This window comes from Pezoporus occidentalis, unplaced genomic scaffold (genome assembly GCF_034315485.1).
Source record: "Pezoporus occidentalis ecotype Australia unplaced genomic scaffold, CSIRO_AGI_Poc_V1 ctg59, whole genome shotgun sequence".
NCBI lineage: Eukaryota > Metazoa > Chordata > Aves > Psittaciformes > Psittacidae > Pezoporus > Pezoporus occidentalis.
The window spans coordinates 2,757,447-2,785,116 of NW_026915932.1; the positions used below are offsets into that span (position 1 = coordinate 2,757,447).

The 27,670-nt window shown below is 40.3% G+C and overlaps 1 protein-coding gene across 1 annotated transcript; it reads right to left on the minus strand.

Annotated features, from left to right (window-relative positions):
• WDFY1 (WD repeat and FYVE domain containing 1) lies at positions 1-27,227 on the minus strand. The gene is made up of 12 exons (XM_062638870.1): positions 26,967-27,227; positions 19,865-19,932; positions 18,098-18,171; positions 16,828-16,882; positions 15,343-15,493; positions 12,116-12,228; positions 9,414-9,540; positions 7,704-7,809; positions 5,502-5,603; positions 4,614-4,744; positions 3,580-3,688; positions 1-2,882 (listed from the first exon to the last, which is right to left on the minus strand). Exons 1-12 carry the CDS (start codon positions 27,101-27,103, stop codon positions 2,823-2,825), a joined length of 1,233 nt encoding a protein of 410 aa, XP_062494854.1. The 5' UTR covers positions 27,104-27,227; the 3' UTR covers positions 1-2,822.
• Between the last annotated feature and the right edge of the window lie 443 nt (positions 27,228-27,670).

Consider the following 27,670-nt stretch of genomic DNA (forward strand, 5'->3'; position numbering starts at 1 on the left):
TGAATATCAAGAAATATTTTATTATACGTGTAATCAAAGTTTAAAAAACAGACAAGAAGGAGCAAGGGACAGGTTTATCTAGCATCTCTTAACTGCAAGGTACAGAAATACAACTAGTAAAGAATTAGCACATATTAGTACCCTTTGCTCCCCTTCCCTGCCCCGGTGAAGGAGGTTATACAAGCAAGATTAGAAATGCTTCAGATCAAGCCTTCTCAGTAATTGCACACTACAGCTGATGTTCAGATTCATGAGAGCATATGTGTCCCTTCAAAATAGTTGTTTATAAACAAAACACTATCTCTTTAGTGGTTTGTAAGCATTACTCATTCAACACCAAGAGTATACTTAAATGACTAATGATTTAGCAGCCATAATTGTCTTGTTATATCTAAACTGATGCTATCTTTAAGTATATCAATTATAGAAAATAGATTCCTTAGGTTTAACAGTATGTAGTAGAGAATATATTATCTAGAGGCAAAACTGTAATGCAAAGAAGTAGAGGAAGTATTCACAGGGAAGAGGGGAGCTGCAGGCTAAGCAGGGGGCATGTAACTAAAAATGCTGAAGCTCAGGAGTGCTAGCTGCAAAGGAGTTACACCTCAGTATCATTGGTGTAAGTTTCAGAACATCTAGTTTGAAAAATATGCTATTCCTCCGACATCTACATCAATCTCCCAACTTAACTCTTGATCCTAGATCCTCCTTACCTACCACAGTAGAATCTTAAACAGTTCTAGCAATGTAATTCATGTTCTGTCTTACACACTGTGAGGAAGGCTTCTATTTTCTTCCAGAGCCAGACATGAAGAAGTCTGAAAGTGAATGCAGAGCATTATCAAGGCTTATTCACCCAACCTCCTTTCTAATTTACAAGGGTGAAGGCCTTCAGTGCAGAAAGCTGCAACTTTTTTTTCCAGTATAAGCTGATTTTCTTTCAATAGCTTAGAAATAAGCCTTCACAAAAACCACTAAGCTATACAGCATGTAGCATGTAGCAAGGCATGAGTCAAATCAGCATGACAAGTTTCCAATCCCAAACTGAGGGCAAGTTTTGGGATGCCCACAAAAGAGGGATTTATTTATTCTTCGGTGGCCCAATAAGCATAGCAAATTAAAAAGACTCTGACAAACTTCCAGAGAAGGCCCATCAAAAAGCAGACAAAGCCAGATTCAAAATAACAGTAACATATTCTAGATTCTAATGCCCTTTGGAGACTATCAGCTTTTTGGCTTAAAATGCAAGTGAATCATGACATATTAACAATACCACGATCTTCATGTATTTCAGCCTACAGCATGGTCCAGTGCAGGTTATTAGTGTCAAGTTACACACCTAGGACTTGAATTCACCAACACTCATAGCACCACTTGATTGTTGCTGTAAATAAAGACAATCTAACCTTTAAGTCCTCTGCCAGAAAGAGCCTATTACCTTTTGACAGTTGTGCAACACCATGTATTCCAAGCCAGCTGACCTACCCACAATTTTTGTCCTCACACATATGCTTCTGTCTTCAGAAAAATCTAAACAGCTCCAAGCTTAAAACTGTGACATATTACCTCAGCTTCAGAGGCTTCAAAGTAAATTCTTGCAGTGTTCAAATGTAGGAAATTCACACAGCTGACATACCAATTTATTGACAATATCTCAATAATTATTTCCTGTATGTGCCAACTGCAGTCACAAAACCCTCCTACTAGTTCTTCTTTACACTTCTCTGCTTTCAAACAGGAAACAATCAACAATAAGTATTTTGGGATCAACACACTTAAGTGCAGGGGAAAAAAAGCAGTTGTTCTGTACCTCAGTAATTATTGCTCTGTGTTTATCCATTTTAAGCATCATCAAGGTAGCATCTGAGTTTATGCCACACTTTAGCAGAGTCAGGTTCTCTACTGTTAAAGAAACATCAGCCTTTCCATGGGAAAAAAGTCTCTAAAATTTAGCTGGCCATATTTTCTTAGCCGTTATATCCGATAAGGCAGATTTGCTTAACTTCCCATTCTAACACCATTATAGAGTTGTCAAATTATATGGCTCAGACCTACAGCCTGTCTTTAGAGTAGAGTAGCTGGGCTGCATGTTTTCGTAAGAATGAGAGAAGTTTATTAGCTATGCTAAAACACTACCTAAAGAGCCTAGAATTGTTCAAAGCCTCACCAGCTACTTAAATAAAACAGCTGACCCACAAAAGTGATTTCACTAGTAAATGAACGTGAAGAAAAACACTACAAGAAAGCCAATAAAGGAAATCTTGTGTGATCAAAGGTTCTCCAACTATCTTATCTGAAAGAAGTTATGTGCCACGTTGAAGTTTTCCTCCTTCCATAGGAATAACCATCATACCTTTTCAAGGCAGTTTAGACAGTGACTGCTCAAACGTATTCTACAGAACTGCTTTTTGGAAGAGAGAATAAGTTATTTTACTATTTGCACAAATTGCATTTACTGCAGTTGTTTTACTCAGACAATGGTTTAGCTACAAGGTATCTGTACAAGATTTATCAGCAGAGATAGCACACTGTTAACACTATATATGTAAACTGAGAAACAACAGGTCCTTTCATCAAGGGGTCATATTGCCAGTAGCCATTTTAAGTTAGTCCAAGAGGCTGCAAAACTGCACTTCTGCACCAAGGAGATTCCTGGTGAGCCCAACAGAAAAGCCGTGCTCTACAAAGGTGACTGTCCATCCAGGAACAGCAGCAGGAGAAGAATCAAGCAGCCAGTGTTTGCGGTAATAATCGTAAGAAGAATTCCATCTGTTCGGTGCATATTGCTGTACATAAGGTGCATAAACCTGTCATGTATGAGATCAGCGTGAAGAGAAGCCAGTTGCAAGGCTGCAACCAACTACTGGCGTCATGTCCCAGATCTGGAAGAAAATATTGTAGAGAATTACGCAGCATTATTGTAAGACCCAAGAGGTATTTCTGTAAGAGGCACAAAAGCAAACATGGATACCTTCCTGGAGACAAAGCAGCAACTACTTGAGAAAAAACGCCAAAGAGTTATACCAGCCTTACAAACCTAAAGTCAAACTCTGGGCTCAAGAGAGCCTTGTAGCAGTTCTCTGTGGGTGTGTTTTAAAAAGTGCTATGCAGTTTGTTACAAACAGGCTTACACAAAACCAGCATAGACTGGAACAGTCTCAAGTTCTGACATGCATGGTGGATGTAGAACTGAAGCACATCAAGATTCTATATTCAGCCTGATTTCCATGTCCCTGTCTCATAACCAAGGCTTTTAAGTTGCAATGGTCCAAGAAGCCAGGGAGTTCAGAGTTAAGGAAGTCTGCTTCATCCCATCTGTGCCTTTAAGGCTGCTGGCCCATTCTCCTACTGCTTTGTTTGTCCAGAGGAGAGTCCAGCTCTGACAGCTAAACTCCATAAAGTGGAGTCACTTTAGGTGACTGTCACTCAGCTGCAGGAAGAACAGCCTGCAACAAACAGGATTCTTGCTGACCTTGTTTTAACTTTGTAGCAACAGTTGTCAGAAAGAAAAAAGTATATACAAACATTAGTCCTCTATTAAGTATCTCTAATAAATGCAGGAAAGAGGTACATGAATACCTTCACAATCCGGTCGCTCCCACAAGTGACCATTAGCCCTCTGGAGATGTCCATGGACATGTATGAAATGTTGTGTTTTCCTTCATGAAAGGTTGCCAAGGAAGTACGGCTGCATGAAAACAATTCAAATGAAAGCCAGCTGTCAGATGAAGCTTGACAGCATCGTTATAGCAGTGCAAAATAAACTTACAAGAAAATAAAGTTGCTCAAGGACTAACAAATCAGTCCTGAAAACTGCAGCGCCATGTTAAAAGGGCCAGAATTAAATTAGCAAGTCATACTATGGCATTGCTTGTGTAGTTATACAGGTGTGACATTTCTTAGTCTTCTGCAACCTGTTAATAATACCAGGGCAGAAGTGGGAAAGCACATTAGTAAATAATTCTACTCTTAGTTATTAAGTCAAGCTCAGCTACATTTATCCTCTGGCTATAGCTAGTCAACCACAAAAACAACCCCCAACCCAACAACTACCACCATGACAAAAAAAAAACCCCAAACACTCCCAAAATTGGCATCTGGTTACTTTGGTCCTTTAGCACACCACGTGTCCAAGGAGATGAAAGTCAGTGAAGTACTCTTATCAAGATAATAACAGAGTTCCTCCATTGCTAAAAATGGTTTAATGAGACAGCAAACAATGTTTAACCCAATTTGCTTGCACGCTGGGCTGTGAAGAATATTCCCAAAGAAGCAGTTTTCAGTAAGTATGCATGAACTAATCCACGTGCCATCAATAGCGTTTAGCTAAACAGAAATCTTGAAACAAATGTTTCAGCTCTAGATCTGGGCTCATGGAAAATAAGAAATAGAGTAGATAAAAAAGTTGTAATACCACATCTAATCCAAATTAGTTTGCAGTGCCAGCTGAGGGATCTTGGCTATTTTAGTGCTTTGAGTGACCAAGAAAAAGGTGGCCTAGCAGCAGAGGGTCAGCAGTCACACAGTGTAGCATTGTGTGTGGATATGGAGGAAGCACAACCATTTCTATACCTCAGCACTATTACTTTTGTTTATTATTCTTTAATACTCACTCTTCATCCTTGATTGACTCAAAACAGGAATCACAGACACGGACCTGGAACTCAAATCCCATGATTGGGTAACTTGACCGTTTGCTACTGCACTTCCCACACACTGCTTGCCCACATTTTCTGCAATGATGCTTCATGGAGGAAGAAGAAAACAAACAAATCACTATTACTGTGTCGCTTACCAAGCACTCACTGAATAAAACCAAGACAGCTTCTGGTTTGCATCCTGTTAGGAAGCAACCTGTCAGGAAGTCTTTCGTTAGGTCAAAGACCAAGGAGTCTGGCCATCTTCTTGGCCATTAATGAGTTTACCTCCATATTGCCCCGACCATCCTCCACTCTTTTTGCAAGCTCCTTCTGGGAGCAGGGGAAAAAAAAGGGTTGAATAATCAACCAAGAAAATAATAGTCTAAGGAAGTCAGAAACAGGTAAGTGCCTTGGTGCCTGTCCAGTACCTCCAAAAACAAATCTATCTGCAAGACTTTTACATTCTAGACTGTAAGAACAGGGCCATCACTGCCTCACTGAACTTAGAACCCTACAATGTTAGGCTGCAACTTGCTCAGTTATGGGGCATTGTGTGCTGCTTTACACAATGCTTGAGGATTAGCTGTCCACAGTTCCAGTGCATAGAGATATTCAGAGAAATCCAACAGAGTGCTGACAACACAACTTGCTTTGCCCCATGATAGAAGTTTGATGTAATACTTTCCATAGAATCTGGAAATTTCTTAGCACTGCCTAGAAGCTGTGACCTCTCAATAAACCCTCACTTCAAAGCAGCAAAAATACCAACAGTTTAAAAGATCTAACAGCTTTTAATAGTTTTCTGTTTGCATTTTGCTTAAGTGCTGAAATACAGCTGAGCACTCAAAACAGCAATCTCACCTGCCTCAACCCTAATGTCTTTGTGTCCCACATTTGCTTTATATTCCAGAAGAAAGGTTGTTCACATTTCTGGCAGGAATCACTTTCTAGCCATTGAGGAGCCTATAAAAGAGCAAGAGATATAAGCAATCAGAATTATTTTTCCTCATACGACAGCCAAAGAAGTCTGTTTTAAGAACACAAAGTAAAGTTTTATTTGGAAAGATGCCCTGTCTCAGCTCTGGACATTACAACAGATTGCCTAAGGTATAGTACATAGGAAGCTTAGTATAAAAGACAAGACTTCAAATCCAAGACTACAGTTATTTGTTACCTATATAACTCCTATACTTTTTAAGCCTACAGCAGTGTGTTATGGTACTGCCTTAGTAAGTAATCTAATTGAAACATCTAAGTTATTAAATTTGCTGCAGGCATTCAAAGACTGCTGCTCTGGTTGACTAGATGATCTTTAAGGGCTAGTGTAGTCCAAACTGTCGAGGATATGAGGCAATCATCCTCTCGAAGAGGCAGGGTCCAGAAGTAAATTCTGGAAGTAATCATATTTTGTACCCCTAGGATGGCAGTTTGAAATAATTAAGAACTCATGCATTTTCCATCTTGCTCACACCTTCATTAAGCACCCCTTCTCCCACCAACATACTATTCCTGCCATAAATGGATTAGGCCAAATAAAGAGCTTAAGAGCTTTCACACATTTTAACACTCTCAGATACTTTAACTGAGCACCCTTGTAATGAATAGGAAGAGAGGCACAATACTTTTAGTACAGACTTGAATTATGTATATTCTATACATCCTTATACATCTGATGGGTTTCAGGGAGACTCCCTTGACAGGAAGAAAGCTGGAACAACAAAGCTTTTCTCCTGAATTCACTTAAATCCATTGTTGATAGTAATAAAACAATAGTATCGTCAGACACACCACCATCTCACCATGAATATTTATTAATACCAGATGTCCATTTCCTACATCTTCAACCTTGATTGCATCCCCTTCCTTCCTCCACACTAGTGGAAAATATTGTAAAGGGTAGTAACAAGTCTAGCATGGGGGGTGGGGAGCAGAGTAGAGGAAATGAGTCACCTTTCCCCCAAGTGAGATGTTCCATATTGCTTCTTTCAGTTACTTACAATAAGAGTTTTCACTTAATAGCATTTTTGAGAAGACAATCCACTTTTTGGCTCCCTCTAACAGAAAAACAGGGCATCTTCCTGATCTTTTCATCTTCATTTCAGCATAAAATAGGAGGTAAAAACCTGCCAACATTATTGCCAACATATAGTTGGAACTGATTGAGATCATAGCAACACTGTCAGCACAGTTACCATTCCTTCTAATCAAAACAAGTCTGTCGTCTGGTCTCATTTGCATATTTGAAGATGCCCTATAACACAACTCACTAGCTAGTGCTTCAGAGGAAGTATGTTCATCATTCTTCAAACATTTAGTTTCTTTGCTTTTGGATTGGGCTCGATTATGTTTTTCCAATGAGTTCTGAGATATCATGGCTGTTTTAAAGCTAACTGTATTATTTTACTTGTATTAAAACAGTCTATTATTTACAAGATCCTTTAATTATTGTGTGCAGATCCAAAAGAGACATAGGCACATCTTGTTTTCCCAGTTGTATTGCAAGTCAGTTCTTTACAATTACAAAGTTTCATAATATCACAGAAGTTTTGAAGAGAGGTCATGATGAAAATGTTAGGAGCTTCACATACAGCATCCAGTGTGTTTCAGGTGAAGAAGAAAATAGTTCTTAACCATGACACTTGCATTTAAGGAATAGCAATAGAGCTGAGCCTTAAATACTGTTTTATGGGAGCAACCAAAATTAACTCCTATAATTACAGTTTAACCAAAAATAGCAGTAATATATATATTTTCAGCTTCTATGATGGATATGAACTGACACAAAAAGAATCTGCATGCCAGGCTCAGCTGCTGTGTACTAAGATCTTCAAAAAAATGCCATGTGGGGACTGAATCTCTACATTCTGAAGTGCATGGACAGACACTAGAACAGCAGTTTTCAGCTATGTGATTCAGCATTAAAGTTTCAGGCAATGTAAGAAAAGCAGCCTGCAGAACTGACTATGGAAAGCCACATCAGCCTCTGAAAAAGAGGGGAGGCTAAAGAGAAAATTAAGTAAAAAGAAAGTAGAAAGAAATCTTTGACCTTGGTTATGATCTTACCTCTTCTCGGCTGATATCCATGTTCCAAACAGCAATTCCCCCATCAGCTGAACAAGATACCAGCTGTCGCGTCAGCTGTATGTAACAGATAGCCTGCACCTTGTCACTGCAAACGAAGTAGACACTATTTACCCATAGGTATTTAAACAAAGCTTAGTTTCCCAGCAAACCCTGATTTATCCTTTTAAAGCTACCTAGGAAGCCAAAAATTATTTCCAAACACTTCGGTAAGTCTACTAAGTAGAGCCATGAAGATGAGTGCACAGATGCCGTCACCTGAGCATTGCCCTAGCATCAGGACATTGCCTAGAACAGCATTTTTACAGGCTTGACCAGAATACCAGAGGTACAGTTCCACGTTAACATTTGCTGGCAGTAAGCATTGACAAGTGAATTGAGTGTCAACTGCCTCAGAGCGTGCGTGCGAATACTCTTCTGTGTTGGCAAGGAAAGTCAGTTATCAAAACAGAGACAAGTGGAAAAATAATAAGAAATATTTGTTTCAAGATACAGCTAGGAAGCAGATGGAGCTTCCACTTTTGCTAACAAATCACAGTAAGTCTGTAGCTGCAAAGCAAAGCATGCATTCACCAGTAAGACAATTTAATCCTAAATAAAGGCACGGCAAAATAACAGTCTACCCTAAGATGCTAAACAAAGGATCTCAACAGTATTAGACTGCTTTGCAACATCCAAGCTGAATTAAAAAAAACATTCTGCTACTCAGAAGAACTTACTTTCCCATTCAGTATGAAGTCTGATGCTAAGTGGGATGTTTGAAGAGAAACTAACAGTGTTACAAGTCTTCACCAGGACACATGATGCAGCAGTAACAGCAGTATAAAGTCCTCCAGTCACTGACTTCGGTTACTTTTTTTGTAACCAGTACTCTATTAATTAGTTCTTTAGCCATAAAACTAAATCCTCAAGATTTAACAAGAGTTCTAGGGCTAAGGCTATCAGTCTTGATCAAAGGTGGATGGAGACATCTATGGAATTAGACAAGAGGAGAATGCACTATACAAATACATCTTTAAACATAAACAAGATCTCTACTACCACTTCATTTCTAAAGTAAAATATATCTTCGGTGGTGACCCGCCAGTCAGATGGAATTGAGGCCCTAGATTTAAAAAAATGGCAGCTAGTGTTGTGTCTCTGTAAAAATAAAGACTTGATTAATGCAGACAACTAACTACTTTATCCATAGAAAAGTGCAGATGTAACATACTTTTCTGAAGTCAAGAGACCACCCCTACGATTTAGCCAATCACTGTATCACCTCACTGAGAGAAGGTGGCTGAGAACAGGAAAATACTGATGTTTATTCTACATGGGTGCATCAACACACATATACATAGTTTCTAGCCCCAACTTCACAGGCAGCTCAGTGAAGTACTTACAAAACATAAGCCTGCAACTTTTACATAAGGTCCAAACAAGATGATTTAGGAGTTTTATCCACCTTTTTCCTATAACCTACTTTTATGTTACTTTTAAACCATGGTTAAGAAGAACGTATCTAACATGAGCAAAAATAAGGATTTATCAGTAACACTATCCTAGTACTATCTTTCTTCCTCCTCAGAGTTCTGCAAGAAGTTATTTTCTCTCTTATTCACAATCATATATTTTGCTGTGCTATTTACTCTTCCTGGGACTCTGTGTTCATTATGGAGCATGTAGGAAAAATAAGACCCCATTACATACTGATGGCCCTGAAGCAGCAGTGTTCGTCCCTTCCTTCCACCAATATCCCACATGATAATGCTGTGATCAGAGGCACCTGAGAAGAGCAGTCGTTGAGCTGGATCCCACCACAGGGAAGTAATACTTCCTAGGAAAGAACATTCTGCAGTTAGATCTAAGGGAGTGTCCTGGGTCACTGTTGTCACTCCCCAAAACAGTGATGCTCTTCTGTGTCATTAAAGTGAAACCTGAAATAGTCCCTTACTACAGCAACAGAGACTGAAAGCCCTAAGGCAAACAACATCATGCAACAGCAAGATACAATCTTCCTAGAGAGACAAAGAGCATTTAACAACAAAACAAAACATTCCTAAGAAGAAAGTTTGATTCAAATCATAAATCAGAAAGTTTCAGTTACTGTCTTTCTGCCCATTGTATTTAGGTAGTTGGTTTTAGGAGCTGGCAGGCTAATGTGATCTTTGGAAGGTGAAAAGTATTAAAACTTGCCAAGTAGAAACTACTACATACTACACAATAAGGTGCTTGGTCAGCAGTTTCGGAACAGCATGCAGTGTTCACAGCTAAACCAACTCCATTACATAACTATTTACAACCTTAAAAGTTGTAATAGTTGTAATAAGAAACTAAGTGACAGTTTCACTGCTGTTAGCAAATCTGGCCACGATGTACTGTATTACAAAACTAGATTTCAGAAGGCCCAACCTGGCTGTGCAGCTCACTATTCAGACAGTCATCTTACAGTAGCAGTCTTATACTAAACCCATGGATATTGTAATGTAGGCAGGAGACTAAAGAATAAATTTTGTTACTCAAACCAGCTATAGTTTTGAAGTTGCAAGAACATTTTATTGCCTTCCAGACATCCTTCCCTTTAGAGCATCCTTCCATTGCTCAGGTTTGGGTTTTTGGTTTGCTTGGTTGTTGTTTTTTTTTTCCATAAAAAAACCTTGTTAGTCTGAAAGCGTGATGAATGGTAGTTTACAGCCCAAATCAGTCCCTTCCAGGTCTCTGGAGCAAAAGATTATTCTTGCCCCCTTTAGGACTAGACTATTTCAGACTGATCCATCTCAGAATAACTGTATTAGAGCACAGTGGGCATCTGCAACATAAAAAGCAGCTGCCCACTGAAGGACAAGCTCTAAAAACATTTAAACTGCAAAGCAGACACTGCTTGATTATGAAGTCAGTAACGCAAGAGCTAGAAAGGAAATAAAATGAAGTCAGACTTGAAGTCTGGCAAACAAAGCTGCACTCAGAGAAGAAATAGATGCCATTCAAGTTTAGAGTTACCAGGCCTTGAGAGTATTACCCAAATACTGTGGAGGAAAAAAAGTAGCTACTATTACACCCATTGAAGAAAAACCTGGTTTTGCCCCTCGGATTTAACCATCTTTTATACTAAATCAATTCTTGTTTTGAGGATCACGATCTCCATACAGATGGGAACTTACATATAAGCCAAAGTTGCTGCCATGTGGACAGCACTGCTGGAGCTGGTGCTTAGAAGCAGTAGACAGAATATACACTTTATGCAGTGCTGTGTCAAGACATACTGCTTTCAGACTTAAGGAGTTGCACTTGAGCAGCCTAGCGCAAAAGCATACAGAGGTAAAGGACCAAGAGAATTATTTTGCTCTTAATGAAGTAATCTGAAATTCTGGCTGAAAGCAGAAGAGGCATTTATCATTTGAAAATCTCGACTTGCCTCCTGTATTCAAAGCCAGCATGATAATTTTAGAGTCATCTGTAAGTCAGGAGCCTACTTGACTTTAACAAAGTCTACTCTATACTTACAGCTATTAAACAAGGCAGCCTTTTCCAGTGGATCAGACTCATGATTCTGAGTAATTCACCCCTACCCAAATGCAAACTAGTCAGCTGATTTGAAAGTTGCCAGTACCACATGGGAAGAGGCATTAAGTCTTGTTTATTTCTCTCAGTATATTATTAAATTGCACATTTGTCTGTGATTTGCATTCTTGCCTTACTCATTACGTCAGAGAGTGACTCCGTATCATGTTAAAGACCATTTAGTTCTTCAGTTGATATAAGAATTTCAGCTATACTACATGGGATGAGACATCTGTCTTTCACTAGACAGTTCTGATTCTAAAAGGCTCTCTAAATTTCTTGCATATAGCTTAGTTTCAGCTAAACATAGGAAACTAAACTAGAGCCTCATAAAGAGTGATCAGAACAGCAAAGTCTGTATTGAGCAGAATTAAGTGGCTTTTTAGAAGCTAGACTGGGAGCTGCTAGATATTATTATAGTACTAGAAGGTCTCCAGGAAAAAACAGCCCAACAACCAAGAAGACCCTACATTCTCATCCCTTCTTTTCAATAGTAGGGAGAATAAAGTTTTTAAAGGTGGCCATCTAGTGGATAACTTGTGTTTAATTGAATGCATACGTTTATTTTTTATCTATAATAAAAATACCCATCGGTATTTACATATTTGCAAATATGCAAATACATCAGTATTTACATTATTTACAAGGCTAAGATTTGCCCTCACAAGAACATGTCTGTTCTTAAAGAAGTCATATGTACAGCTCTAAACAGCTTCTGATAACTACTACCCTGCACCAGTTGTTCACCCAAAGTCTATCCTTTCAAGGCAGACATCAAACTTCATAATCCCAGTTTACAAATGGGTACTATAATCTGGGTCAAGTGGAATTAAGAGGAGGAGTTACTCTACCTTCATGCCCTTTGAGCGTTGTGATAACTGAGCACGTATTCTGCTCAAGCTTCAGGAGAGTGATCTGTCCAGAATAATCACCAACGAATGCATGTCGAGTTTCATGATCATATCTGAATATCAGTCAAGGAGAAGCCCCATTTGACCTTATGAGTATTTTACAGAACTGAAACAGATAGCACAGTTGTCCGTTACAGAGTTTAAACAAACTGGAGAAAAAAAAACAACATTTTAATATGCCACATAAATATTTACATTACCACCTGTCCTGGGTTCAGCTGTAACAGTTATTTTTCTTCTTCTTAGTAGCTGGTGCAGTGCTGTGTTTTCAACACACCACTGTTTTAGTTTTCAACACACCACTGAGAACACACCAATGTTTTAGTTGTTGCTAAGTAATGCTTACCCTGATCAAGGACTTTTCAGTCTCTCATGCTCTGCCAGTGAGGAGGGGCACTACTTCTAAACAGGACGGAGACCATAATAGTTGAAACTTTTTCATTCCTCTCTTCTCCTCACACTTCCCTACATGTGCATGTAAAACAGCATGTAAAATAAGTGAGTAAAAGTTTTAGAAACCCACTGGAGAAGCCATGATGTAATTCATCCCCTTGTTTAAGGCAGGACAAGAAGATTTAGACCATTTCTAGCAGCTATTTACAGAACGCACTCATGGTCTACGAGCAATGCCAGAATTCCCCAAGCTACTTCTTGCAGTGCAGAGCTACTCACTGAACACATCACTGGACACTGGGTGGTATTCAGTCTTACCCAGTGCTACTATCTGCTCTTACAGACTTAAGTTTTCTGGCATGTTATACTAGTTGATGCCCTCAGGATAAGAAAACTAAGATACAGTGACACTGACCTTCTACAGCTAGTTTACCTTACAGTAGAAGTATACTCCAAATGTTCTAGCTACTGAGAAGGTGAGACCATGTAATTTCTTGTTCCATTTTCTGCACTTTCGAGTTTACTAATGCAGGTCCTTGAGCACAGCATCAAAGACTGAAATGATTTTCAGAAAGAGTTCTGTTACTTAACAGTGACATAAAAGCAACACCACACCCTAACATGTAATCTGTTAAAAAGGTGGCATACTGGGCTATCTTATACATCATAACAGTTTTCTGATATTCAGGCTTTGCAACTATATAACTACCATTTCCAGAAACTAAAGCACAGCAAGCTGTATGGAACTATATAATTTGCCACCTTTACAAGACTTTTGATATTCAGGATATATGCAAGAGCTATGAAAAATCCAAACAGCTGATACCACATAACCCAAGAGTTGTGTATAATCTCACCTGTCCTTCTGGAGCCACACAGAAACACAAGCAGTGGCTAGCAAAGTAGCCTACTTTACACAACAGAAATGACTAAACTTTAAAAAGTCAATGTACCAAAAAGCCCAACACCGTAAGTGAAAAAACAAAAGTTTTGACATCTGATGAGATTCTGAAATCTCTTAAGCCTTCAGAATCTTGAGATAACAATTCACTTTCAACAAATCCACTAAGTCTGTGACCATGTGATACTTTCTTCATCTTGGAAGTTCAGGCAAGCATTATCCCCACTAATCCAGCAAAGAATAAGCACTCTGCTATGGTTTTCAGAAGTTTACACATGGGATCATTAATAACTCCTAAGGAAACTCCTGATCGGGAGGCCAGCAGCTAGTACACACACCAGAAACCTAGTTCTTTCAAACATAAATCCAAAGGCAGGATAAATTACAATGCATTTGCAAATGTCACAGTCTTCAGTGGAAATTTATTTTTATCTTAATAGAAAAGGTCATATTCTTTCCTCCATTTTCATAATACACTGTTCCATTATTTGCAATAGTATTAGCTATAGAACCCACTGAATTCAAATAGTGAGACTCAGAGGCACCAGACAGTTCATAGACTTATAGAATAGTTAGGGTTGGAAAGGACCTTAAGATCATCTAGTTCCAACGCCCCCTGCTATGGACAGGGACACCTCACACTAAACCATGTCACCCAAGGCTTCGTCCAACCTGGTCTTGAACACTGCCAGGGATGGAGCATTCACAACGTCCCTGGGCAACCTATTCCAGTGCCTCATCACCCTAACAGGAAAGAATTTCAGTTCTGTGAGCTATTCTCCTAACACACACACCAGTATTAACGCTGCTCTATGCTGCATGGAGCTGAGGTGAGGTGTACATGAAATATTTTGTGGGACACAACTCCAAAGGACAGCAAAAAAGAGGAACAATGCAACAACACAAACCTGTCAGTCAGCTCTTCAGTCAGTATGGCAGGGTCTGCACAGATGTGACACCTCAGAAGGCTGGACCTGCTGCTGGCAACCAAGCAGTTAGCTTTTCTTTTAGTTTCTTCACACTACACAGGTATATTACAATTTTAGAGAGGTCTTTATTTTTATAAGAGATGTAGTTCAGCTTTTCAGTCATGCCACTTCTGCATTGCTGCCATTAATCTTCATACACCAACCAGTTCCTCCAGTTACTATCCAGCCACATCTAAACTGCCACCATTAACAAGTGATAAAACAGTTTTAGAATTTATTTAACTCATGCTTATGAGTTTTGCTTATGAGTTTTTAACTCATGCTCATGACATATGAACTACATTTTAAGCTACGGGGTTTGTAAGTCTTTTCTGCAGGATAAAGAATGGCTTGAAGTACTTGCAACTGAATAGACAACTGGTCTTTAAACTACAAATGTTGCAGTGAAAAGCAATCTGCAGGAAAGGAAACTGCACACAGACAAATCGCTACTAGTAATGAATAAAGTTTCAAAGTACCCCATAGCTTAAAAATGGAAAAGATTAATATGAGCAAACACAGAACAATTAAAGCAAAGGATTTTCATGATGTTTTATGCTCTTGAAGGACGCAAATGCAAACTAGCATCTGTTGAACAAAGTGACTTGCCTAGGAAGTATACAGGCCAGACTACAGATAGTTAAAAGTCACTGTCACAAGATACTACAAACATTTCAAAATTAGGAACTAGTACATACTGTGATTTCTGTAACTCAAGGTCACAACATCCCCTTCCTACTAACTAACAACAGCTAACAGAAATAAAGGTATTAAACATCTAATCAGGTTTGCAGACATGTAAGATACTTCACTCTAGCTTTTTATATGAAAAGGAGGGAACAAATTGAGCTAAAGGAACAAAACATTCTCTAGTTTCAGGGTCACAATCATTTTTCAAAGGATATTGTAAACATGAAGCCCAAGAGGTGAAATAATGCCTTCCCAACATACTCCCACTCCTGGTGCACATCCAGCTGATACACTTGTCGTGACCAGTGCTGATAACCCACTCTGATGCCAGGCAAAAAGTAATAGCAGACACTCGATTCTGATGAGCTGTGGAAAAAAAAGGATTCTGGCTAGTTTTTCCTAAAACTCAAAGTGATGTATTCTTACGTTCTAATTCAGAGATACATAGGTTGAAGATGATATCTAAGCAATGCCCCAGGGAGATGCTTTTACAGTTATGTTATATTTGCCTCTAAGCCAAATGAAAAGGTTAGCATTGTTCTGTTTGGTAGTTGCCTTCTGACCCAGCTGAAGTGAACCAAACATGTCAGTCAGCTAATTAAAGTCTTTCTTCCACAAAGACAGAAACTGAGTTCAGCCCAGATACCCAAGATGCTCTGGTTAAGGAGCAGGCAAATCTTCAGCTTCCTCTAGTTAGGCCAGGACTTCTGGGAGTAATGTAACACATCTGAAAACCCTAATTGCTTTAAGTGCCTCCTTCTCCTGACCCCAGGGGAGCTACGCTCACATTCATGCTTTTAAGCACCTGAGAGTATATCTAGTCCATGTAATTCAAACTGCTACTTGTGATAGCAACCAAATCCCACCCAACTCTGTTTAGAAAGCTGCCACTAAGCAAGAAGCTATAAACATTAGAAAGAAGCCCCCCAGCCCCCAGTATGCAAGCAATTTCCTTGACCGAGCTGTCAAGTCATCTTCCTTAGGATAAAGGGGTTTTTTGTTGCTTTAAGAACAAGGTCTTTTTTCTCCTAACCAAGAACATTGCTTCTATCAGTGTCAGGGAGTCACAAGACAAACTGCGCTTTGTTTTGCTACATAATCCGCAGTCTTTAAGAGTCTCCATCAAGCCTTTCACATGAATATTCCAATTTAAACCAGCCATTGAGTTTTGTATTTCTTTAAAGGATGTGCAAATGCTGAAATTAGCATCTCCATAAATACTAGAAGAACAATCCCTATTCCCTATGTACCAGAAAAATTAGATCTTTTTTTATCCCTATTGCTCTCCTAAGATGACAGAGAAGGCAAGGACTCTTACCTTCACCTACAAGTAACCAAGCTCAGTGAATATGGAAAGTGAGGATGAAAACTGCAAATACCAATATGCACCTTTAGAAAGCTCTTACCCTAACATTCATGTAACAGAGCTACAGTTGAAGAACCAAAGATGAACTCACTAGTTCTGGCTCATTACACTCACAGACTAATGATGTACTGAACTTAATGATTGCAACTCAGACTCAGCTGACAGAGGATTACTCAATAACACAACATTTTTCTTACGGCAGTTATTCCAACTAAGTGACATCTAGAAGGTCAGTCAGACTTAAAGCATATTTGGACTTGATTAATCTATGATGGTGTCCTATTTCCCAAGCATTACATGCAAATCTGAGTGTAAACAGTGGTTAAGAGTTTACCTGGATAAGTCTTCACAAAGTTCATCTTATTAAAGTCTTCTGAAATATGAAATTCCTAAAAGCAAAGTGGAACTATCAGAAAAGATACCATAGTAACATAAGCAATATTGATACCCCAAAAAAGAACAGTAACCTCAAAGGCCAGAATTTGCATAGCAAATATCTAGCAGTTTCTGAGGCTGGAGCATAGCGCACTGACACACCAACTGTAAACTGAAGTAACTAGTGAACTTGATTTTCAATAGGGAGCATCCTTTCAGCATTAAGCGTATTTCAGTATCAAGTTTGCTGAAGGAAGAATACAGGAAGAAAGAGCTCTCATTTGGTCCCAGCAGGAACAAACAAAACTGTACATAGTAGTATTTCTGATTTAAGTATCTGAGACTTCATAACGGACATATTTAGGTGAGAGTATTTTCTATTTGATCCATTACTGAAATTTTAAAAGTCTCAGCTTACAATTTCAAGTAGTTGTCACTAGAATCACTATTCTCTGTAGTTCTGTGTAGGCAATTCACACCTACTTATCAGCAGAATCACTATTTATGACAGTCATGCAGTACCCTGTATCCTTCCTTATATGACAATTATGATTTTGATCTTATTTTCACAGAGAAAGGAAACCATTAAAGCATCTGAGAGTCACAAGATTCCCCTCCTTTGCCAAGGAAAGAGGGGAAGAATACAGACCCACGTTCTATTCTGCCATATGCATCTGCTCTCCGGGAAAGTGAAAGCAATTACAATGATGGTATAAAAAGACAGAAGAATTCCCAGAAAGAAACCAGCCCTGCCTCTTGTCATTTTAGGAGTAGTGTTGAAATTTCCATATCACAAAAAGATCTGCAGCAAGAGAATCCAGAGAAATGTGCATGGTGAGGTACAAGCAGATCCATACTTCTGGCCAGATGCAAGGTAGCTACAGTTCACAACCGCTGTTAGTACACCACCATAGCACTCTGCCCAGCTTAATATACCCCTCAAAATAATTCCTTGATGAAGTACAATTGTTTGGGTCCACTGCTACACCAATGGCTCAATGACTTCTTGAGGGTAGCTGGCTCATATCTAGCCAGAAGAACCCCTGCTAATCTGCAGTCCTCCCGTGTACATCTCAGGTGAACTGTCAAGAAGTTCAGCCATTTAGTAGCAGTTGCATTCCAAAAACAAAGGAAAGAAAATGAATTAACAGCTGCCAGCAACACTTGATGCTCACAGACAACCTAAGCAATTCTAACTCACAAACTGAAGAAAAGTCACAGCAACTTACCATGATAGCCCCATTATCCTGGCCTACAAATATTCTTCTGCTGTCATGATGATAAGCCATGGCTGAACATGGTGCTGTCAAAAAAGTCAGACATAACAGTCATTGAAACAGAGGCATTAGGATACACAACTTATGGCTTTTTTTTCCACCCAAGACAAACACTGATTGAAATTAGTCTACATAGATAGCATCCCTTGGTAAGATAGTGAAGCTGAGGGAAGGAACACTATTACAGTAGCTCAGACAAAGCACTAGGAAGCATATGCAAAAATGATTTCCTGCCCCAGGATGCAACCGAGTAAGAGAAATTTTACACAGGCTGAAAGCTTACTTAGCAACCACAGCATGTGCAGCTGGTTACACTTAAGAACTTGAGCTCACTAAAATTATCTCAAGAGGATCCCTAAGTTGTATACAACAATAATCTGTTCTTTATATTTGAGGACTTTATCACTAGAGAGAGATAAAGTGCTAGAGACAAATAGGTAATTGCATGTCAACTCCATATGGAATCCTGTCTCAACATCTGCAACTTTAAGGAGACTAATTTTTTTGAGATTACACACAATCTTTTTCAGCAGAAAGCCTCTAGACCTACTTCCCTTTTTGAAATTAAGGGCTAAAATAGATGTGAAAAGCAATGACAACGAAAATACAATAAAAGGTCCTAAAGAAATTTTGCACAGAAATTTCACTGAAGAATGTCTTCATTTAACTTGCAAATTACAAGGATGAGAAAGATACAGTGTTCTAAACCAATACCTTCTTCCCCCAGGACCCTCAGAAAATGTGGCCCTGAAGGTGTTTGTAGAAATTTAAAGACAGACAGCACAGTCTGGAATATCACAGGGGTCATACTGCATAAGGACAAGTCCACCCCTTGGAACTACCTACAGGCAGACATTGTTTTGCATAAACTTCTGTAGGTTTATACATACAATCTGAATAGTTTTAGAAAACTAATAAAGGGAGCAACTGCTGTAATTGAGATCAACTATTAGGAAAAAAAAATAAAAAGATTACATTTCATATTTTCAACCTAGATGGTAGGCTACTGAGCCTGCAGCTAAGGCAGCACAGAACACCATGAAGTCCAATTCTTTGGTTTTCATTGAACATTTCTATGGAAATTACTCCAGGAATTGTCATTCCAAAGACTATCTTTTGTGTTATGATATTTTGTTTTGCCATTGTATTCCTTCTTTTTACATGTGGTATGTGTCCACGTAGCAACTAGACATTAAAGAAGCTACAGCAAAGCACCCAGGCTGACTGATGTTCCAAAACCAAAAAAGCACAGTGACATTCAAGATTTACTCAACACTGAAGCTGTTGCTCAGTGCTGTTTTCTTAATAATCTAAATGTTGAGGGGGAGAGGGGGGCAAAGAAGGAAGATTGGTTCTTTCAACCTTGGAAAGCACAGAATATTCTTATGCCTGAACTTTAAAGCTAATCATTTGAAAAGGTCACTTATTCAGCAAAAGAATTATTTGCCAGCATTTGAGACATCTACAGCTGCAGATCCACACAGAGATTAATGTGGCGAAGGATCCGGTTCTGACAGAATGCTGTGTTAGATCTCACCCACTATACAGCTAGTTTCAAACTAAAGTCTGAGCCAGAGCGTCTGCAAAGTTCCCAATTTCAAGACCATCGAGCAAATCCAACACTTGGAGAAATGGGAAGGAGGTATTCCCACACACAGCACAGGTACAAAACCCATGTCATGCTTGGCCACCACTTACCATCTCCAGCATTGTACTTACATGACATGGTGTGATAGATACTGGGCCAGTATTGTCCACTGTCTCTCTTCAGCCATACTCGTATTGTTCTGTTGGGAAAGAGTGGGAAAAGACAGTTTTAACTAAGTGCATCATCCCTTGCATCTGAAACAGTTAACCAGTTTACTTACATACCAGCTCAAATCCTCCCAGCTTTTGTGCAGCTCAAACATAATAGTTAGAGGAACAATATAACAGAATCACAGTACTCCAATAGTACTTTAACATAACAAGAATAATAGTACTAAGAATAGCCATCTTTGGATTCTGAAGAGTCTTCTCCAAAACTATTTATATATGGACTTTTAGCAAGTATGTAATGGAAATACTATTTCATCTCACCACAGAAACTGCTACATATTGTATCCCTTTAATTCCTTCTCCTTGGCTCTGGCTGATTTAAGTCACATTCAAGTTGAAGGAACTTTTCAGCTTTGGCTGAACTTGTTTTAGAGCAGATTAAGTGTTTGATTTGTTTAAATAAAAATTAAAAAAAAAAGGAAATAATTCTACTATGGAAGCCTGAACTTTTGAATTTTTACAGCTTCTCTGTGCAACTCATCCTTCAGCAAGCCAGATACTGAATATTGTTTGAGAAGCACCTCATCCTCCAGACCAGCACATTACTGACACCTCCAGCCCCAAATATTGACTTATGGATCCATAGGGGACATCATATCTAGTTCAGTGTTACTTCCTCTTAGCCACGCCTCTACTCTCTCATGTACGAATGCAAAGGACAAGCAACATTAGCAGCACTGTTATACTGCACTGCTCCTCTGGCCTAAATATGAAAAGGATTGATTAGCCAGTCACATGGGAATTGAATGAAATCAGCAAGATGATGTGAGAGCATGCCAGTGTTCTTTATAACATTATTTTAGGTTTGTAGTTTTCTAGAATCAGACTTGGAAGGAAAGGAAAAATGGCCTTGAGAACATTCAGCATTATACCACTCTCACGACTGTCTAATCCTGGGAGGAGGGATATAAGAGAGTCAGCAAGGAAGTGGAAGGTTATTGTCAGTTAAAAACATTCCTACAATAGGCACATCTGAAGGGTATCTACATCAAGAAGTTAAGAGCACACATGTACACAGTATTAAGGTTATTTTAAGTCTACTTGAAATTTCCTCTCCAGATTATTGTTTGCCTTCTTGATACTGTTTAAATCCAACTTCCTCATGGAAACCTAAATGATCTGTAAATATGTGTACCTGGAAACACTGCCAAGAGAGTTCATTAAGATGACTTGTTCTATTTACTTTTGGCTAAAAAAAGGAACTAACCCAACCAGGGGATAGATTTGCCAAACATCATATGGGACTGCCAGTAAGTTTAACAAGAAGAGTACAGGAAGGAACTGGTACCCTGCACCAGGACTAGCACTTTTGAGGTTGAATATATAAAGGTAGCATTCTAATTTTGTAATCCATTTAAGGGCTTTTCTTTAAAGGACCACTCAAAAATAAAGCAAATGACCACCCTTAATGTACTACTTTCCTTTTCTAAAAGTTGAAATCAATACAGCTGAGTACACACTGCCTCAAAACAATGATTTTCAGCTTTTGAATCAAGCCACTGTTCCACCAGTTCAGTGGCAGATGCATATCACTCCAGTCCGTAAGATATTATGCATTAAGACAGTCTCTTAAAAGCTATCACTTTCTTTTTACAGCAATCTGAACTCTGCCCCACCCTCAGAAAGTTAACACTTCAGGAGAGCAGTTGCTATTATCTTGGTAACATGAGAAAAAACAATGCTTCCAAGACATTTTTATGATGCAAATGACAGTAATATGGTTTAGCACCTCTGCACTTTAATGGCTTTTTAATCTGCTTTTTAAATCGGCTCCATCATATTCAAACTCTTCAGAACATCTCAGATAGTAGTTTCCAAACTTACTAACTCAACTCTTTCACTTCTAGCTAAAACCATGCAATTATTTTTTTATATAAAGAGACTAGGTTTATCATAGTGATTGAGGTCATGCATTTCTAATTTTCATGAGGTAGACTTTATCTCCTCTCAGTATTCTGGTCGACTATACTAAACTAGGAATTAACATAAAGGAAGCAAGGATTTGGTTTTCCTAAGCAAATTATTTCCTGGGAGTATAATTTGTGCACCAATCATCAGTAACACAGCCCCTCACTGAAGTTGAGAGCCTAAGCAAATAGCTGCAAGAGTTAGCAAAATTGACTTCTGAAAGCTTCTTATTTTGGTTTAAGCAAGATTTAGACTTCACTAGCCTCGTGTTTGCAAAGATAAGCTGTCAAGACAGCTTTATATCTAATTATACAAAACTCTGACTGAGCAAAATTGTAAGACATTGTTTTTACAGTACTCAGCAAATAACCTGTGCCAAAATACCACTTCTCAGTTCTCTCCCAGAGACCAGTTGTGGTGCATCTCCTTTTGTTAGGACAAATTAATTTGTACCAGTTCTAGGTCCAAGGACTAGAAAAGTCCTCCAGTAATACTGCTTCCACAGTCTCCTTCTACCATTATTTTTGGTTTTTTATTATGAGAACTACTACATCAATCCTAGAAACTCCAGCACTCCTCTCAAAACTTTATTTAACAAAGAGGCCTGTGCTCAGTACCTGAGAAGAGCTGGCTACCACACTTACTTTTCCTTAGGCTTTCCCTATTAAGGGCCTGGAAAAACACAGGTTGATTTGACAGCAGTCTCAGTAAGGATGTGAAAATGCTGAAACTCTTTAAGGAGCACCCAGAGATAGATAGATACATGCTTTTAAAATTACAGTAGGCTCAGATATCCGAGAGTGGCAGGAGGAAGTAAAACAAGATTAAAAAAGACCTCCAAATTTCCCCAGCATCTGAGTATTGAAACAGCTGGAAAGCATGTGTGTTTATAAAAGAGTAATTCAAAGGTTTTTTTTTTAGTTGTTTGGTTTTTTTTTCAGTAATATAAAGAAAGGCACAAAAAGACATCTTTAAGCAACAATAAGTGTGGCCTTAGCAATTCCTAAACATTTCCATTGTTCTCAGTAGCTGCTTCTTGTACAGAGGAAGTACCCAACAGCGCTGGTGATAAAATTTGAGGTTTGAGAACTGAGAAAATCCTTTAGTGTTCCAACAGTATTTGTGCTTGTGCCACACAGGCTGTCCTCTAAAATCCAAATGCATTATGTCAGGGAGAAACAAGTGATGAAAGATTAGCAGGCAAATCCAGACTTGTTACAACCCAGCACTGTTGCAAGTACTACACAGACACACTAGCCCTGCTCCAAGAACTGCATCTTCCCAACACCTTCAAACCACTAACCATTGCTTTCCTACCTGAAAGCAATCACAATTGTTTTCCTAGCAAGAAAACAGAAGACTGCATTTTTCTGGTAGTCAAAATAAACCAGAAGTATTTACATTGCTATTGACCATGTTCCCAAAACAGCACTAGGAATCTGGTTTAATCACAACACAATGCAATCTCAAGGACTCACAGTTGATGGTTTTATTTAATTTCTGCTCACAAAAACATTACTTTTGACCAATATTTAAGTTCCATAACAGAAAAAAGCCCAACCAAACTTAATACCACAACTACAAGCAGTAGTTCCAATGCAATAGCAGCTGCTAATGATCACACAACACCAGCATGCAGATGTACTAGTGACTCTAGAGATCCCATTAACCTGCAGCATATACAATACCTTCACCTTGCATTTAGGGTCTTATACACTAGTTCATAATCCCTCAGTATCCCCAACTACAGCTGGGAAACACCAATCTTGCCTTAGGTATTTGTTTGCTGAGAACAAGGATGATAAGGCCAAGTCTAGAGATTTGGTGGTATCACAGATCTGTGCAGCCCACACGGGCCTATATCAGCTCTGAGAAAACACAAGCCAGCCTTGAACGGACAGATCCAACTCACAGCTGGTACCCGGGCCTCTGCCCAGGCTGAGGTACACACTGCAACAATTCCGAACATTGTCTGGGAGCCAGAGTCAAGATACTCAGAGGGACACAGTGAATTACCCTTTCTGGGTAAGTTCTGAGAAAGCTTCACTGATAGCAAGTATCCTGCCAAAAGTCAGATTTGGAAAACTAGTAATTTAACTCCTGCAAGTATATTCTTGCTACCGTTTTCGGCTTCAAAACTTACAAAAGAAGAGCTAGGTTTTTATTTGTATTCGCAAATCTACAATGGCACCTTTTGTACCCTCAAAAAAAAAAAACAAAAAACAACCAACCAAACAGAAAACAAACAAGCAAAACCACCACCACCACCAAAAACCTGTTACTTCTCATTCTAGAAAATACAACTTAAACTAGAAAGAACTACGACTCCTTTAATGAGAGGATAATCTACAACACTGCTGGGAAATGTTTGCGCACCAGTATTTTCCTCACTACTTAACTTGTAAACACATTCCTCTGACTGGCTATTATGAAATACTTGACAGCCTTAGCTGTATTGAGATTTAATCAAGCATGCTTTTGCACTACTTTCTCGGTGTACACAGCAGTACTTTCACATCTTCAACTCTGTACTATGCTTGATGCTAACAGCATCATCACTTATGCAGTATTAACACCTACATCCTGTTTATAGTAAACAAATAGAAGAGCAGTAAGTTTGATAACATGCTAAACTGTAGGTGAAGTACATGTGAGTAAGCTTTGATGTACTGTAGGAGGTATCCCATATTAGAGGTACTACAGTGCAATGGTTTCTGAAAGCTTAAAGGTCTAAGTAAACTCCCATAGTAAGGCAGCCTACACAAATTTAACCCCGAGTCCAAATCTTCTCTTAGAAATTTATACACACCAAACGTGGGTAACGGCCTCTGCCCTCCTTGCACAAGTCTGTATCTGACTTGCCCAGATAACGATGCAGCTGCATCCCTGGCTCTTACCAACACAGTCTAAGCATGCAGGTTGCTAACCTTCAGCTTTAGACCTTTAAGTCTGAAGGTTGACATTGTCTGCTACAGGCAAGCCTCTGCAAACCTGCACCATGAAATTCAGTTTAACTCATACCCACACCTAAAAATTGCTATTTCCTCTTCTCCCAGCCAGGAAGCATATCAAAACAAGGTTAAGATTCAACCCACAGTTGCACTCAAAAGGTGCAACTTCATCCTGCACATGACTAAGACACCAGAACAATCTCATGCAAGAGCAGAATGAAAAGGAAGCTGCTCAGTCCCATCCAAAACCTGTTATCCAACATGTACTACAGAAAGTCACTTCCACAGGAAGGGAAGAGACTAACCCAAGTCCACCTTTCAATCAAAGCCAGAAAACACAGCTAACACATCCAAGCGTAAATGCTTGCTGTAAGCAAGGTACAATTACTGCCATGGTTCAACAAGGAGCAGTATGTATTACTGCTCAAAGGGTCAGGATGCTGAACGCTTCCAGAACCCAGAGCTCCATCATTCTAGAAGCCTGGGAAAGAAGACCATGATATCTGTCACATGGTAGAATTTGATGGTACGACCATAACACTAAAACGCTTAAGAGCACTTCTTGAATGGCCTATTAAGATAAGCACCCAATGTGATAGCTGAAAAAAGTATTTTTTAGGAATAAGAGCCTGACTCCAAGTGGCTCAGAAAAAATATTTTCAAATAACTTTTAAACAGAAGGAAATCTTTGCCTTCAGTTACTCCAAACTTACAGCATTTGTACTTCAGACTTTTTGACTTCAGTAATGAGCTTTTACTCCTGTCCTGATAACTGATAGCTTGTCTAAGCATTAAGTGTGTTAATCTTCAGGGGAAATAAAAAAGGGAGTGGGATACAGTTAGCCACTTTGAAGAACTAATTATCAAGTCTTCCTCTTCTGAAATCAACTACTTTTACTGTCTGCTTTCTAAAATGCTCAACTGGCACTTGAAAACAATTCTTAGCATACTAGTGAAAAACACATTCTTACCTCCTCTCCACAGAGAGCGAAGCTAGACTAGAGCGTTCTGATTTCTCTGAAGTGCTGATAATCAGCACCAGTCATTGTATACTCCTGCTAGTTACAGGAGAGGAGCTCTAAAGAAGAATCTCTTATGCCTCTTCATATTTAAAAGTCACTTTCCACATAGCGCGCCAGAAATTCCAGCTCTCACCACTACACTGCAGACCCCTCATCTCTCTCCTAACCAACAATCTTGTGCTACTTGCTTCCTCATTTCCACTTTCATCTGAATAACTGCTTAATGACATTACCAGCTTTAGTGACAGATGTTTCACATACAGTATGAGTCAGTATCAAGGATGGGGATTACAACCTGAACACCTTTTCCCTTCCTTTCCAGGAACCACTGTCCTCAGCAGCTCATCACCACCTCTCCCCTCAGATCTGCCAACTCACTCTCTCAACGGTTTCAGCCAGGCTTGAGACGTTCAGGCTGAGGCACCAGAATGGGCTTGTTTTGAAGCAGCTTGGAGAGCTCCAAACTCGCATGCAAGTGATTGAGCCAACACAGCTGACGGCAGAGGAAAGCATACCCCCACACTTTCGGTTCTACTCATTACCACTGCAGACCCCTTTCACACACACAAACGAGTTGTACTTTTCCATCTACTTCGCAGGACTGGAAGAGAAGTACGACGGCTTTTTCCCATCCGCAGGGGAACGCTCCCAGCCCTGCTCCCGCCCGCAGACTCCCTCCGAGAGCGGGAAGCCGGGTGACGATATTTTCCTCCCTCGAAGTGCCGCCTCGGTTATTTCCTTACGGCTCCAGGCAAAGAGTCATGGCTGAATGCCTCCTAGCAAAGTTGGAGCCTACAAAGTGAATTTCACCCCATTCCCAGTGCTGCGCTTCCCCAGCTCAGCCGGCTCCCATCGGCTGCCACCTCCCGCTGGGACCGCACCGCCGCTGCGCCCCGGCTCCGAAGCTGCGGGATCGGGGTCCCAGCCCCGCACCGAGTGGGTACCGCCGAGTGAGAGGAGAGGACCGGACGGGACCCGAGCCTCCGCCGAGGGGCCGCGCCAGCCCTGCCGGCCCGTCCCGCCACCAGCGCCCCGGCCTAGCCCCCTCGGACCCCCGTGGGGGATCGGGCCGTCACCGCCCCGTGAGGCGCCCCGGCGGGCCGGACCACGGCCCCCACTCACCTGTCCTCGCTGGCCGTGATAACCCCGTCCTCCTTGGGGATGAGGAGCGCGGCGCTCACCACATCCTGATGCCCCTCGACCTTGCTGAGGAGGACAGGCCGGCTGCTCTGAGGCCGCGAGTGGATCTCCGCCGCCATGTTGCTGCGGGACCGGCCCGCCGCCCATCAGCTGACGGCGCGGGGAAAGCCCGCCGGCCGCCGTAACGTCGCGTGTAGCGGCGCCGCGCCGAGGTGCCCCGTGTAGCGGCGCAGCACGGCCGCGCGCTGACGCCATCTCCGGCGCGGGGCGGGGCAGGCCGGCGGCAGCCGTATTCTCTGTAGTAGAAGAGCCACAGGGCCGTATGTCGCAGAAGAGAGGGAGAAATGGATCTCTGTGGGGCTGTGGCTTCCTAAGCGGGAGAAGGTGGCCGTGGGCTCTAACATGTTCCTACGGCTTGATCCATGGGGCTGGCTGTGCTGTCCCGTACACAAACCACACTGCTGTTAAATGCAGTTACTGCCACCACTCTAGAGCCCAAGGAGCCACCTCACTGCCCAGCCTGGCCTAGGGTCTCACTAAGGACACAAAGAAAAGAGTATTCCCCCTGGATTAATTAACAGAGGGATACGGACTGAGGAAGGGTGTGTAGTCACAGGAAGTATATTAGCTAGTTTCTTTATGCCTTTTAAACTAGAAGCAACTGTAAGCCTTCACCGTTTGTTAGG